Below are 16,805 nucleotides of genomic sequence, written 5' to 3'. Positions count from 1 at the left end.
GGCAGTCTTGTCTTCAACTTGGATTCCTTATCTGGCAGGACACTTAACATTTTCCTGTTTCTTGCTTAACTCTCGCTTTTCTCCTTATTGATTGGGTACACTTTTTCACACTTTACATGATTACGATTACTTTTACTTCGTTATCTTTATACCTTATCCTGATAATTTGGTTTCCTCCAATAAATAGGATCCCGGGATTTCTGCGTTAAAAACCTTTCGTTTTATGTATTTTTGTATGAGTCAAACTCACACAGAGTTAGTGCCTTCCTTGGTGACTTCATATTTTTGTGTAAAAACCAGTCGATGCTGTTTTCTTTTTTAAACTTTGGAAACAGTTTGCCATTTTGACAATTTCAAGCCATCTTGCTTTTATTAGAACATTATGTTTTTGGGAGAGTGGAGGGACTAATGGAGGAGGTGCAGTGGTTTTGCACTAAACGTTTCTGTATTTGTCTGTTTTGCCTGCTTGAGAGTATTTTCAGCCGGCTGCTCCTTGTTTTTATTGGAGTGAAAAATCTGGGGAAGCTGGATGTAGGCATTACAATTGTGTAGGTTGCTCCAGGTTTAGTAACATCCAACAGTTAAGACTTTCAAAAGTGCCAACTGTTGCAAATATCAAGTCCTGAATTGGACAATAGCTTAGGTTCATCATTGACTTAAAGTTTGAGTGACTTTTTAAAAATCTTTTCTGTGCTGTGAGAAATATTGAGAGTATATGATAGGTAAGTGAAGTGGGCGGAGCGCAAGTAGTTGGCAAGTGTAAGCTGCCAGTCATGTATCAGCAGTTTCATTTTTGGCATCTTATACTTTCTCTCTTTAAGTTAAATTATTGAATTGCCTTGGTTGAATTTCTTTCATAATGCTAAATGGAGATCTTTAATGCACTTACCTATTATAAAATGTTAGTTTTCTTGACAATGTGCATTAATCAGCATCTCTTCAGATATAATAAGACATAGAGCAGGTTTAACATTTCTATCTTCTCCAACCCGGATCTATTTTTGGTACTTTTAGGATCAGGTTCTTGGAAGATAGACTAACATAAATCTGACATTTCTTTGGGAGCAGCTATTTGACTTTTCCTGAAGAGGTGTGTGAGTGAAGAATTAAGAGGGCTTTTTTAAAAGAATTATTCAGATGTCTCTAAAGCCATGACTTCTGTAAACTTGGAGTGATGAGTTTAAGAATTAATTGTTGGTGCAAAGTTTGATGCCAAGAAACAAATGTGACCAGTTCAGATTAGAATTTAGGAGAGGAAATGTATACTCAGTGTGCAGTACTAAAGAACATGTTTTTATTTAATGTTCCTCTTATTTCTACTTGAGATGCATTGTTTTTGTTGTGCTGTTCAGTGGCATGTTGGTGTTAATTTTTAACTGTTTTTCTTTTTTTCCTTAAATTCCTGGTTGTTGAATTAAAGTTTTTTTTTTTTTGTCATAATCTGCTTTCAGCGTTATAAGCAGCATTGAAAAATTTTAATGTCCCATTGAAATTGGGGACTTTGTATTGAATACTTTTTGACTTTGAGTGAATGTACAATAATAAAAAAATCATACTTTCTTTTCTTTAGGCTGACTTGACAGGAATTAAATGGAAAAGATATGTATGGCAAGGTCCAACTTCTGCCCCTATTCTGTTTCCGGTGACAGAAGAAGACCCCATTTTGAGCAGTTTTAGTCGCTGTCTTAAGGCAGATGTGCTTGGTGTTTGGCGGCGAGATCAAAGACCTGGAAGAAGAGAGTTATGGATATTTTGGTGGGGTGAAGATCCCAATTTTGCTGACCTGATTCACCATGACTTATCAGGTGAAAACAATTTACTATTTCTAGCCAATGATTTAACAACATTGTATACATTTCCCAAAATACTTTTTGTATTACAAATTAAGGTGGTGTGTGGTGGGGGGGGGGCTGGTGCGTGGTGCCACATCTGTGTACACCACTGTTAGATATCAAAGCCAGATAAAAATACAGTTTCATGTTTCAATTTACTATTTTATTTAAATCATTCATGCATGTTATGGGAGGCTTTATTTACTTTTCTCTTGCACTGGGGATTGAACTTGGGGCTTCAACTCGGGGCTTCCTGTGTCCTAGGTAAGTGATGTAGCACTGTTCTATACCCCGAGTCCTGTGGGAGGCTTTTTAATCTTTGAATTACGGTCTCCTTCCAATATACAGCTTCCTTCTTTAATTTCTCACAAGTGTTTAGAAATCTAAAGAAGGCATGTAACATTAACCTAAGAAAAATGGAATCTAGGAACATAAAGTTTTTAGCACAGTTACATAATAGTTTTGAAACCAAGTGTAACTCAACTTGGAGTCAGTTCTGCCACTGCTCTCTTTTGCATGAATATAGAGACATTGTAGGAGTATCTAGAAATGTAGCTTTCTCTGATATATTTTTCAAGGTATGTAGTTATTTTGTTGTTTTATTTGCTTGTAAAGACATGTTAATTTTGTTATTTTTGGAAAGTGACTCTTTTAGATACTGTTACATCAAAGATAAGGAGACAAGAGCCAACTTGTTTAGCTTTTATAGGACAGAGGGTCGTAATCTAGAAGATTACACATAAATAATTTTGTGAGCAAATTAATGATTACTTCCTTCTTATTTTCTCAACTTTTAGGACCAAATGCTACTTTAGAAAGAAAAACTATAGCTCTTCATGTAATTACTGAGGCTTGTGTTTACTTTAGACTGTAAGAGTCTGTTAACTGAATCTTTGATGATAGGAATGTAAATGATTAGTTGAATGCAATAAGAAATAACTTTAGCCGGTTATTTCAATGATTTTTTTTTTTTTTAAGAGAGAGGAGAGAGAGAATTTTAATATTTATTTTTCAGTTTTTGGCGGACACAACATCGTTGTTTGTATGTGGTGCTGAGGATCGAACCCGGGCCGCACGCATGCCAGGCGAGCGCGCTACCGCTTGAGCCACATCCCCAGCCCATTTCAATGATTTTTGACAGTTAAATTTAGGATTTTTAGGTCATTTTACTTTTTTATTTGTTCTTTTTAGATATACATGACAGTAAAGTATTTTTGACATACATGTATGGAATGTAGCTTATTCTAATTAGAATCCCATTCTTGTGGTTGTAAATGATGTGGAGTTTCACTGGTGGTATATTCATGTATAAACATAGGAAAGTTATGCCTAATTCATTTTATTGTCTTTCTTTAGATCATTTAAAAAAAGCTTTCCTATTCGAAATTGAGCACTCTGAAGTTTTCTGTTATTGTCTGGCCTGAAGGTTTTTTTTTATTTTTTTTAATGAAATGTAATCCAGGTGTCTGTATCTTGAACTAGTACTTAGTAAAACTAACATTTGTTTAGGAATGTGTGTGTGTTAATTTTGTTTGTTCTGATAATTGCTTTTTACCTTCTCATGAAAACATTTTTCAGTGTTCTTATTTTTGAAGTGATTGCAGTTCTTTTATGATAAAGCTTTTCAACTTTTCTAAGATGGCCTACCAGAGTGTAGACTTAGTTCTAAGTATGTAATACTGTTCTAAATATGTAAAATAATTAGTTTGTATGTATGTATCATACATGTATGTCAGGATTTAAAATTCCTAATAGTTTTAGCAAGATGTTGCTTTCTAATTGCTATGCCGAAAGCTAAGCCTACCAGCTTCCTTTTTCTTTCATTGACTTGGGCATATGTGAGTTATTTAATCTTTAAGTGATCATTAAAGTCACTTCACTAAAATGTATTGAAAGTTTTTGGTTTTAGTGGGGCTGGGACTTGAACCCAGGGCCTTATGCATGCTTGGCAAGTGCTCTACAACTGAGCTACATCCCCAGCAGCATTACAGTATTATCAACAATTATGGATTATCCAAAATTGCAGTTTGTCAATAGTTTATAGTAATCTGTTAACATTAAAAGTCTCTAATAATTTATGGATAGTCTATTAATGTAAGTCTCCAAACAGTTAGCTGAGAGTTTATAGCTTAGTGATAGGGCACTTGCCCAGCATGCATGGGACCCTAAGTTTAATTCCCAGCAATACAGATACACACAAAACCCCAAACAACTATAATGCTGATTTGTAGGTTTTGGCTTTTAAGTTGGAATCTTAAGTTGGAATCTTGTTAACATCTGAACAAACCTTTAAAAAGAAAAAATTCATGACATACATTTTGTGGAATCAACGATACTTTTTGATATATAGTATTTAGTTTTATCATAGAAGGACTAAATTTGAAGGTGAAAAGTCTATTAAAGTTAAATGTGAGCTGTTTCCCTGTAATGTTGTTAAAACACTACAGTATGTGGACATTGTTTCCTTCTAGGTTTCATATTATCAGTCAGCTATGTTTTCTCTAATGAAACTGGGTTATCATTTTTAAAATTTCTCCTTTAGTTAACTTAGGTTTTTAGCATAACTTTTTAAAATGATAGCACCCATACTTTAAAATAGATATTGATCCTGAAAGTGTTGAAAGCAATTTTGGGAGATTAGGTTTTATTTGTCAGATTTTGCTGAATGCTGTTAATAGTTAATACCTTTAAGATGTATCAAAGTGGAAATAATTATTTTGTTTTACTATTTCAATCAAGAATAGTATGTAAATCATATTTACTGTTCAAAAGCTTGTCCTGTACTATTACAGTTTACATATTCAGTGGTATTTATGTTTTAGTTTTTGTTTTAACCTGTCGTTTAATTTAGACTGTTGTTACTTAAATCAAACATATCCTAATAATAAGCACTTTTCAGATGGAGTATATTTGTCTTGCCCTTTTCTTTGCTCCAGGGACACTGTCTGCCTCCCTTTTGGGGCAATTAGTGTCTCTCTCTCTCTCTCTCTCTCTAACTCTTTTTCATTTCTTCCCATCTGTGGCACTGTATTCCTTTCCTTTCTTTTGTGCTCTCCTGAGAAGAGAGCAGCTGGACAGTGGGGGTGGCATCAGCTGCAGGAGGCATCCTGAGTTCCAAGTGGAGGTGTAGGACTGAGGAAAGGGGAACCGGAAGGACCCAGGTGGCAACTAAAAAGCTGATTAATTTAGCTTGAGCCTGCTTGTCACAGGCAGTGTCCTTCTGTTTGGTTCAGCACCTAACACATCTTGTTACTGAAATGTTTGTGATTATGCTGATAATATCCTCCCCACCTTCTCTGTTTGTCACTTTTTGTGGGGAGGAGGAAATGTATTTCTTTTTGCAAAGAAGACTAGAAGTCTCAGTTTTTCTAACTGGAATGTTTGATTATAAAAGTACACAATTGTTTTTGCTTAACCTCTTTGACATCTTTGTGTCACCCATAGTATATTTTTTAAAAATAAATCTTAAGGGCCTGGGGTTGTAGCTCAGTGGTAGAGCGCTTGCCTAGCACATGCGGGGCCCTGGGTTTGATCTTTAGCACCACATGGAGATAAATAAGTGAAGGTATTGTGTGTCTACCTACAACTAAAAAATAAATATTTTAAATAAAAAAATCTTTAATTTTAAGGTAGTTTTATGTTTTTTTTTAAACATTTTTAGTTGTAGATGGACATAATACTTTTGTTTATTTATTTTGTACGAAGTGCTGAGAATGAAATCCAGTGCCTCACACTTGCAAGGCAAGCACTCTACCACTGAGCCATAACTCAGCCTGGATAGTTTTATATTTACATAAAAGTTACAAAGGTTATATTTACATAAAAGTTATAAAGGGTGTATAGAGTGTTCCTGTGTAACTCTCTCAGTTTATTGTTAATACCTGTATTAGAATGATGTATTTTTCACAACTAATGAACTAGTATACACACTTTATTATTAACTAAGGTATGTATGTGCTTTATCTGGATTTCCTTTTTTTTTTAACCTAATGTTCTTTTTCTGTTCTAGGATACCAGCTAAATTGCTACATTTTGACAGTTCTGAGGAATCTAGTCAGGATCCAAAGTACATGTTAAATTTCATCTTCTCATGTCACTTAGCACTTGTTTGAGTCATCTTCCTTTCAAGTTTAGCTGATATGTAGAAATAGAATATTAACTTATTTTATTGCTAATTAGTAAAGATTAGCTAAAGCATACCAAATGTGATTTTATGCTTACTTTAAACCCTCATTCATTTTGTATCAGTTGTCTCTACTGTTCAACAAAGTAATTTGTAAAGAACAGATGATCTTTTGAATTAGGATTTGTTTTAACTGGGGTTAGTCTAACTATAATATTCCAGAAAGATATTTGTTCCAAAAAAATCTTTTGATTTGAAAGCTGAATAATTACTTTTCACTCTTTACTCTCCTGAGGAGAATCTGAATCCATTTTGATCTTTTTGATAGAAAAAGGATCAGGGACAAAACTTTTTGGGTACAGATTTTCTTTTTAAATTTAATTTTGTAGCAGCTTTTTGTTTTGTTTTGTTTTGTACCAGGGATTGAATTGAATTTAGGGGTGCTTAACCACTGAGCCATATCCCTAGTCCTTCTTTTGTATTAGAGACAGGCTCTCACTAAGTTGCTGAAGCTGGCCTTGAACTTGAATCCTCCTACCTCAGCCCCTGAGTCACAGGCATGTATTGTCATGCCTGGCAGCACATTTTATTTAATGGTTGTGTGGTTGTGGGTGAGAACTATAAAACTGGTCTTGGGAAAAATCTTAGCTCTAGTCCTCCAGTCAGAAGTTTCTAGTGGGTGACATTGATTGGTTCTTTCAAGCATACTGCAAAGCAAGATTGTTCCATTTTCATCAGTCTGTCCTTGAAGGAGAAGAGTTTTCTGTGTACTTTCTGCTTTCTCTCTCTCTCTCTCTGTCTCTTTTTTTTTGAGATGGATTCTCACTATGCTATGCAGGCTGTCTTCAAATTTGAGGTACTCCTAACTTTAGCCTCCCGAGAGTAGTTGGGATCACAAGGCATGTGTCAGTGCATCCAACTTGTAGCCTGACTTTTTTGGAATTTATTGCTATCCTCATTGGCTTTATTATTCCCCTTAAAATAAAAATAAAACTACTCCCAAGTTAGGCTGCAATGAGGCTCTCAGAGAAAACTGTCATCTTGAGAACTCAAAAACAGACTCAATCAAGTCTAAATATTTCTTCTTTTTCCTAGTTCTTGGGGTCTGTATACTGGATTTTAGCAATCTATTCAAATATTTTTATTGTACCAGAATTCCATCATAATGTGTACAACTCAAATTTTAAGTGGGCCATTGTTCCAGATTTAATTTTGGATGCTGTTGTTGAAGGATACTAATTATAGTGGACCATAACCATGTGACAGCTTTTAACAGGGTTGACAAATGCAAAACAGCAACCATCTATAGTAGTTACCTAGTGCTAGCCAAACTAAAAAGCAATTGTTTTTTTTGCCTTACGTAGCCTAAAGAGAGTTAATTCACCAATGTCTAATGTTGTAAACTTTACTTGTGACCCAGTTCTTTATTTGGCTAGTTTTTTAGGTGATAACTTCATTTGCTGTATTTCTTGTGAGGACTGTCCTTTTTGAAAAAGCAACCAAAGAAAATAATCAACATATCAAGCTGTTTTTTTTTTTTTTTTCTTTCTTTTTTGTTTTTAGTTGTAGATGGGCACAATACCTTTATTTTATTTATGTGGTGCTGAGGATTGAACCCAGTGCCTCATGCATGGGAGACAAGTGCTCTACCACTGAACTATAACCCCAGCCCTCAAGCTGTTTTTAAATTAAAAATTTCTAGGTTTTGCCATAAATAAATAGTACTGCCAATTTAAGGCACTCAGTAGTATTTGTTGAATGAATTGATTATGAACGAGAAATTATTGTTAAAGACAAACACTGATTAAACATTTTAAATATTTTTCTTTATTCTTTTAGGAAATACATAGTATTTTTCTACCATGTTAAATTTGGAACCATTCTTTCTGTATTCACTAATGCATGTTGTATTTTAATAGTTCAGCAGAATTATAGGAAGATTGCTTTTTTAAAAGCAGTTGATACCATGGAGATATTTAAAGATGTCAGTTTTGAGAATAATGATGAGTATTGGGTATATAGCTTTTTTGGTTTTGATCTTCATTTTTTTTGTTGTTGAAGGAATTATTTTGATGGCCTGTGACACACTTTGACACCACTATAATTTGTAGCCTCAGAAAAAACATGGTAATCAAATTTAGCATTTTAATTTTTGTGTTCTGCAAATAAATGCTTTGTAAAAAATTTTAAGTAATACTGATGATTTAAAAGTTATAGTGTTAATAGCAATGGAAAAATATTATTAAAAACAAAACTGAAACTGTATTCTGTGGGGATAGAGACACAAGGGGAGAAAAACATTTAAAGGCATTAAGCAGACTTTTTTCATTAGAGTATGGTTGATTAAGTTCAAAAGAACTAGGTAAAGATTTGCCATGTGTTCCATTTTCCTTCTCCCCGTTATAATATTGGTGTTGAGATTTAAGAACCTCTTTTAATTAGTGTTAGAGCTGCATATTTCTAATGTCTTAGAGGGTTGGTTGTACCATTTCATCTTTTATATATGTGAGTACATGTAGAAAATACCATTATTATTGTTATTGCAAAATCAGAATATTAGAAACTTGGCTCAGTAGGCCTCTTGTTTCTAAGTGACACTCTCCCTAAAAACAAAACCAGTAACTTCAAACTTTTCATGGAGCGTTGTTAGGACTTATTATGTCTTCAACAAAAAACTGAAAGTCTATTACTTAAGTGTAATGTTTACATAGTCACTTGTAGGTAAAGATATATATACTTCAGAGATTTGTTGGCTTTGGAAAACCCCATCAGATGGGCTTTACTCTTTTGTTTTCTGTATAACATTTGTTTAGTGTTAATGAGAATTGTGTGCATTTGGGGGTCATGAGATGTCTGCTTGACAGCATTAAGTTCACATGAGTTTCTTCAGATAAATTTTAGAGTAAGGAAAGAGAAGTACTTTCAAATTAATACTGATTAATTCCTAAACCACATTTAGTATTCTTAAATTATTTAGCTGTGAGTTTGACTGCAGTGGATTTCTTTACACCATAAAATTTTCAGAATTTTATATGAAATTTATAAATTATAATTTATTCCAAAGATTTTTAATTATTTCAAAGGAATTCACAATCTGTTGGATGGTGTTTCATGAATTGCAACTTTATACTTAAACTATTTTTCAGAATGAGGCAAATTCATTTTTAAGTTTTTTTTGTTTTTTTGTATCGGTGATTGAACTCAAGGACACTCAACCATGAAGCCACATCCCCAGCCCTGTTTTTTATTATATTTAGAGACAGAGTATCACTGAGTTGCTTAGGGTCTCACTAAATTGCTGGAGCTGGCTTTGAAACTCCTGATCCTCCTGCCTTAGCCTCCTGAGCCCCTGGGATTACAGGTGTGTGCCACCACACCCAGCTCATTTAAAATTTTTTTTTCTTTCAAAACATCTTTATTTTATTTTATTTTAATTAATTTATTTACTTTTAGAGAGAATTTTTTAATTTTCGGTGGACACACATCTTTATTTTATTTTTATGTGGTGCTGAGGATCGAACCCAGTGCCTTGTGCATGCCAGGCGAGCATGTTACCACTTGAGCCACATCCCCAGTCCCTCATTTTTAAGTGAATAATTTATTTGAGGTTTATTGCAACTGTATAACTTTTATATGTAGAATAGCAACTTTGTGTATTGGGTCTTTGATTTAAAACATACCTGAAGTTAGGAAAACTTGTTAACAGGCTATTTGTATAGGACAGATGTTAAAACCATTGTGCTTCTTAGAAGGTAGGGATTTTTGAGGTAAGTGGTAATAAAGGATACTGAATAAGTCATAAAGAGGTTAAGAATTGGGAGAGAGATTCCTACACAATACTACTGGAATTAGAAACTTATTTCTAGAAATTGTAAGTCATAATTTGAGGTAAAAGTTTTAACATAGCTATTTAATTTTTAAATGATAGGTCTTCATTAAGCTGAAAGCAGAGCAAGTAAGATTCTTTTTTTCCTCAGCAACTTACAAATTTATTTGTGATTTAGACCTTTAACTAATTAAAGTGAAGTCACTATGTGCCAATTTCCTTTTCTCTTAGCCTAATACTTTCTTTAATAAAATGAAACCTTGTAAGCATTTTAACGTTAAATGGAAGTTAATGAGTGTCTCTTCCATAGAATGTGAAGTTTTCTTATTTGATGTTAATGATTAATGTTATAATGTTTAGAAATGTTTTTCCAACTCTCAAGTATTGTCATTTTCTAAAACTTCTTTTTGAAAAACCAGTTAGTTGCTTTGAAAGAGTTTTAGCACTTAGGAAACACTTGAAAGAACAATACAAATCATCATTAACCTTTGTAGTGGCACAGAGTTTCTAGTGCAGTTACAGTCCACTGTCATTATACTTTTTAGTTAATGTTTATTATACTCATTTGTTGTATAAGCTCTGAATACCATGTGCTACTCTTTTTTGGGGGAGGATGGGGGTGTTTACCCAGGATTGAACTTGGGGGCACAAAACCATTGAGCCACATCCCCACCCCTATTTTGTGTTTAATTTAGAGTCTCACTGAGTTGCTTAGCACCTCCCTTTTGCTGAGGTTGGCTTTGAACTCACAATCCTCCTGCCTCAGCCTCCCAAGGTACTGGGATTACAGATGTGTGCCCCTGTGCCCAGCCCATGTTCTACTCTTAATGCATCTCTTTTATTCAAAAGCTCATAGTATATATGTTATTTTTCTATAGGTTTAGTAAATATATTTTGGCAACAAATGTTTTCTCTATTTTTACTTAGTGAATGAAGATGATTCAAATTCAGAAAATATTTATAAAGTTATAAAGGCTATGGGAAGATTTTTATATTTGAATTAAATAATTAAGAAATATAAAAATTTAAAATGTTAAAGTGGTATTATTTGTAGTGGAATTCATTGGATGCTTTGTTATAGGCAGGAAATGGATAGAGGGAAAAAATTGGTTACTGAATTCATTCCAACTTATCTCAAAATGACTTATTTATTTGGTAGATTAACTTGGAGTGATTAATAGATTGGCTGTCAAAAATTAAGGCTAATAGTTAGTGAGGATAGCTATAACTTAATGCTGGGAATGCCTAAATCCTTTAAGTTTCTTCCCCTAATAAAAGATTCTGTACTGAATCATAATCATGGAAATCATTTGGTTAAAATGAGACCTAAGGTAGCTGATAATGCGTTGCTTGTTAGGCTCTGTGCCACTGGCTTTCTTTTTATTCATCACTTAATTTTATAGTTGAGTCGTGAATTAGAATGCCAATGGACATGAAATGTTTTGAATTTAATTATTAATTGGCTAGTGCTGTTTTTTTGGGGAGGGAGTGGGGGCAGGTTGAATGATTGAAAGAATTAGGAGAAGGTAACTAGTAAGTGAGCCAGTTTAGAAATTGGCATCATAGAGTATGTTTAATATTTTCCAAATTATACAAGCAGGTGGACTTTTCATTGATAGAGAAATCAATCAGTACATTTATAATATCATTCCCATATTTTACATTGTGCAAATAAACTTCAGGCAACTTGATAGAATGCATAGCAATTAGGCCTTTTATTTCTTGGGGAGTAACTTTGAAACCTGATACTTTGATGTCTAGAAATATATCGAATGATTGTAGTTTAATTTTCTTAGGTAGAGTAGGGATTGTGAATATAGAATTTAAATTGTATCTTTTATTTAATGCTTTTTGCTTCCTTCATTTCTTTTTTAGAAGAAGAAGATGGAGTGTGGGAGAATGGACTTTCCTATGAATGCCGTACTCTGCTTTTCAAAGCAGTTCACAATCTGTTGGAACGGTGTTTAATGAACCGGAACTTTGTACGTATTGGCAAGTGGTTTGTAAAGCCTTATGAAAAAGATGAAAAACCTATAAATAAAAGGTAAGCTGTCTTAATTAACTTTTTTTTAATATTTCTTTTTCATTTTATAACTACAGAGAATGAATGCACATGTTCAGGAAGTTAACTTTGGCAAAGCACTCTAAGTATTCTGTTTTATTCTTTTTTCTTTTCCCTTTTCTTTGTCCTACTGGGGATTGAATTCAGGGCATCAAGTGTATCAGGATAGATCTTTGCCACTGAGCTTCATTTCCCTATGTTCCTGAGGCTGGTCTTGAATTTGTGATCCTTCTTTCTCAATATCCTTACTAGCTAGGATGATAGGACTGTGCCACTATGCCCAGCAGTTTTTGGGGAAACGTTTCATTAAATTGCCCAGGCCGACCTCAAACTCCTGAGTTCAAGTGATCTTATATCAGTCTTCTGAGTAGCTGGGACTGCAGGTATATGCCACCATGCCTGGCTCAAGCATTTGTTGACCACTTTACTTGCCCCTTAACATATACATTATAAAAAACTGTCTTTTTAAAAAAATTTTATTTATTTTTCCCATATTTTAATTGGCGCATTATAATTATACATACTAGTAGGATTTGTTGTTACATATTCATACATGCACATAATATGACAATATGATTTGACTAGGTGTGTTGGTGCATGCCTGTAATCTTAGTGATTTGGGAGGCTGAAATGGGAGGGTCACAAGTTTGAGTTCAGCATCAACAACTTAGTCCCTGTCTCAAAAGAAAAAATAAAAAGACTGGGGATGTGGCACAATAGTACCCAGGGGCACCTTACCTCAGTACCAAAAAAAGAAAAAACAAAATAGTATAATTTGCGGCTGGGGTTGTGGCTCAGTGGTAGAGCGCTTTCCTCGAAGGTTCGAGACCCTGGGTTTGAACCTCAGCACCACATAAAAATAAATAAATAAATAAAATGAAGGCATTGTGTCCAACTACAACTAAAAAATAAATATTTAAAAAAATAATATAATTTCGTCTTTATTATTCCCCCATGCCCTTCCCTCCTTCTTGCCCCCTCCTTCTCTTTTTCTTCTTCTTCCCTCCCCGCCACCATTCCTTTTCTCTACTCTGCTGGTCTCCCTTCCATTTTCATGAGATTCCCCTCAGTTTCCTTTTCCTTTTTCCTCTCTAGCTTCCACATATGAGAGAAAGCACACAATACTTAACTTTCTGAGTTTGGCATGGAAGGCTTTAAGATAGATAACTAAAATGTAAATAAAATATTAAAAAAAAAAAAGAAAAGAGTTTTCAGAAGACACAACATCTTTGTTTGTATGTGGTGCTGAGGATTGAACCCGGGCTGCACCCATGCCAGGCGAGTGCGCTACCGCTTAAGCCCCAGCCCCAGCCCCTAGATAACTCTTTTCTTCTTCACTTAAAAGTTTCAGGTCACTACATTTCTCTGTGATTTGAATAATACAAAATAGTCTATCAGAAAATTCAGTCCTAAGCAGTTGTTGAATTAGTGAGGCTTTGAGATGAACCAATGGCAAGTAGAGATACTTAAGGGAATTTGTTTTTCTGAATGATGTGGGAAGATATGAAGTCAACATTTGATTATGATTATATATGCCTATCATCTTTTCATGTACACCTGGTGTTTTTTTTCAAGCTTTTCTTTTTAGTTGATTGGATGAGTAGATAATTTTGGGAATATAAAAGTTCTTTGATTTCCCCTCCTTCTGAAAATTGACAAATTTATTGTTAACAAAATAACATAGGAATGCATTCTGCAAATGGCAGGAAAACTTAAGTACCTGGGTTTCATGGCAAGTAGTAAGGAATCTGGAGGTAGATAATTCTGGTGTATCAGTTTAGTAATGTCGTCAAGGATTTAAGGTTCCTTATATTCTTCTGCTGGGACATCTTCAATATTTAGCTTCATCCTTATACTCCCAGTGAATATTGAACCTTCACACCTGATATGCAGAAGATGAGGGCAGAGAGAAGATTAGTTATTGGAAACCTGATGTATCACTGGCCATTCTATCAGAAAGAAGTACCTTTTATTTGGAAAAATAAAATAACCACTATGAACAATGTAGGAGTTTTCTTAGTAAGATTAAAAGGCGGGGCTGGGATTGTGGCTCAGTGTAGAGCACTTGACTTGCAAGTGTGAGGCACTGGGTTCAATTCTCAGCACCACATGTAAGTATATGAATAAAATAAAGGTCCGTCAACTAAAAAAAAAAAAAAAGAAGAAAAGGGGAATAGACAAAAGAAGGAGAGAATGTGGATTTTGGGTAGGCAATTAGCAGTGTCCACATAGACAGTACTACTTCTTCTACAGTTTTATTTGCTTGTGTCTGAGGTCTGAAAATGTTAAATGGAAAATTCCAGAAATAAACAATTCATAAGTTTTAAAAATTGTGCCTCATTCTGAGTAATATGGTAAAATTTTGTGCAGTCCCACTCTGTCCAGCCCAGAACCTGATTCTTTCCTTTGTCCAGAATATTTATGCTATATAGCTACCCTCTTGTTAGTCCTTTAGTAGCCCTCTTAGTTATCAGATCACTTGTCATCTGCTTGTATTCAAGTAACCCTTATTTTACTTACAATGGCTCCAAAGTATGAGAATATAAGAGAGTGGAACTATTCAGATATGCCACAGAGAAGCCATAAAGTGCTTTCTTTAGGTGAAAAGGTGAAAGTATAATAAGAAATTAGAGAGTCCGTCCTCATTCACACAATTTATTACAGTGTATTCATTATATTTGTTCTATTTTACAGATGCTTCTTGGCTTATGATGGGATTTTTGTCCTAATAAACCCATAAGTTGAAAATATGCCAAAAATGGATTAAACCTACTGAATATTATAACTTAGCCTAGCCTATTTTATTGTAACAATATTCATTTATTTATTTATCAAGACAAGGTCTTGTTATGTTGTCCAGTTTGGCTTCAAATTCTCAATTCTTCTGCCTCAGCCTCCATGTAACTGGGATTAAAGGTGTATGCCACCTTACCTGGCCTTAGCCTACCTGAAAAGTGCTCAAAAAATTATAGCAGAGTTGAGTAACTATGTCAGACAGATGGCCTACAAAGCCTAAAATACTTAGTTTGAAATATATATTTGGATCTTTTTATTTTATTTTTTGCAATTTTGGGAATCAAACCCAGGGCATCACAAGTAGTAGGCAGGTGCTCTACCACTGATCTACCTCCCCAGCTCAGCTGTATCTGGATCCTTATAGGAAAAAACGTCTTGTTTAGCCTATTGGCACACACTTGTAATCCTAGCTACTTGGGAGGCTGAGAGGCAGGAGGATGGCATGTTTGAGGCCAGCCTGGGAAACTTAGCAAGACCTTATTTCAAAATAAAAAAAAAAAGAAGGGCCAGTGATGTAGCTAAGTGATAAAGGACTCCTGGGTTCAATTCTTAGTACTGTAAACAAACAAACAAATAAAATAGTAAAATATTTAAAAAGCTGCAAATGTAGCAATCCTGGGTTCAGTCCTAGTCCTCTTCCTTCAAACCTGCATAAAGATATTTTAGATTTGTGCTGCCAAGTATGGTAGTCCCTAGCCACTTGTGGCTCTTTAAATTCAGTTAATTGAAATTAGGGCTGGGAATGTAACTCAGTAGTGTAGTACTTACCTAGCAGGCTCAAGGCCCTGGGTTCAATCCTCAGTACTGCAAAAAAAAGATGTCTTTGACCTGTGCTGTCTAAGATGTCCACTAGCCACTTGTGTCAATTTAAATTCAATTTATTGAAATTAGGGCTAGGGATATAGCTCAGTGGTATGGTGCTTGCTTAACATGCACAAGACCCTTTTTCCCCCAGTACCTGAGGGGGAAAAACGAAAAACAAAAAAACTTCAGTTTTGCAAACTGCCTTTCAAGTGCTTGTTATATGACTAGTGGCTTTTGTATTGAGTATTGTATGACATTTCTGTCATTGGAGGAAGTTCTTTTAGATGGTCTCTTATCCATAGAGCACTTAAATTTATAATTAACATATTTGGTGCTTCATTAAAGAAGTTGGTCACGGTTTTACTTATTTATTTTTTGTGACAGCAAGCAGATTTTATTAAATAGGAAGCAAGAGTACATTCAAGACTGAGAACAGGTCGTTCTGAGCAGGAGCAACCAAGTGTTTTTGTTTTTTGTTTTAAAGACAGTAGATGAAAGAATATGCTTTAAGTTTCACCCATAAAGGTATATTTATCTTCTGCCTCACTAGGCTTTTACATTATCTCCTGATCTCCAAAATTAATTAAAAATAAAACCCTGGCACAGTGGCACACTCCTTTAATCCCAAATTGGGAGGCTGAGGCAAGAGGATTATAAATTCAAAGCCAGCTCAGCAGCTTACTGAGATCCTCACCAACTTAGCAAGACCCTGTCTCAAGATAAAAAAATATAAAGGGCTTAGGCTGTCAGTGATAGAGCACCCGTGGCTTCAGTCCCCAGTACTGCCAGGGGGGGAAAAAAGTGCCATGAGATGTAAATTTGTGCTACAAAAATAGTAGCTATTAGTAGCTTTACTGTGTCCTTTGATTGGTTTTCTCTGAAAACCTGAACTTATAGAGAAGCTGAGAGCTACTGCGATTATATTTTTTAAGGACTTATTTCCTTTGTTGTCTTTCAGAGTAGCACTGTTCAATAAAAATACAAAGTAAGCCACATACGTAATTTTAAAATTTCTGCTAGATGGTTAAAAGTAAAACAAAAATAAACAATCAAAATTCAGGTGAAATTAATTTTAACAATTTTTTAATATAGTATATCTAAAATAATATTTCAGCATGTAATTAAATCTACAGAAGATACTAATGAAATAGTTGGGTTTTTTTGTAATGAGTCTTTGAATTCCTAGCATGTGTTTTATCTTGAGTGGATCTCAGTTTGGACTGGCCACATTTTAAGTCATCAGTAGTTAGATGGATATATTGGCTATTAACAACATGATTCTAGGGCTTCAAGCTTAACTGAACTTGGTAATGTTTATTGGCGAAAGATATCTAATACCTGATGATCTGTAAACCTTCTTGG

At 34.5% G+C, this 16,805-nt stretch overlaps 1 protein-coding gene across 3 annotated transcripts in view; it reads left to right on the top strand.

The window, feature by feature from the left end:
• Nucleotides 1–1,499: 1,499 nt before the first annotated feature.
• Nucleotides 1,500–16,805, top strand: part of Med13 (mediator complex subunit 13) — an 85,914-nt gene continuing 70,608 nt past the window's right edge. The window contains exons 1-2 of one of the 3 annotated variants that reach the window (XR_007342293.1): nucleotides 1,500–1,805; nucleotides 11,657–11,825. Coding sequence is in view for 2 of the 3 variants with exons in the window: in XM_048788205.1 (XP_048644162.1) it covers nucleotides 11,749–11,825 (77 nt within the window). In the remaining variant the exon portion in view is untranslated. The remainder of the gene's footprint in view (nucleotides 1,806–11,656; nucleotides 11,826–16,805) is intronic. The other 2 variants (XM_048788205.1, XM_015495378.2) reach the window with 2 other exon arrangements.

This window comes from Marmota marmota, unplaced genomic scaffold (assembly GCF_001458135.2).
Source record: "Marmota marmota marmota unplaced genomic scaffold, marMar, whole genome shotgun sequence".
Classification (NCBI taxonomy): domain Eukaryota; kingdom Metazoa; phylum Chordata; class Mammalia; order Rodentia; family Sciuridae; genus Marmota; species Marmota marmota.
This window is presented reverse-complemented; position numbering and strand designations above follow the sequence as displayed.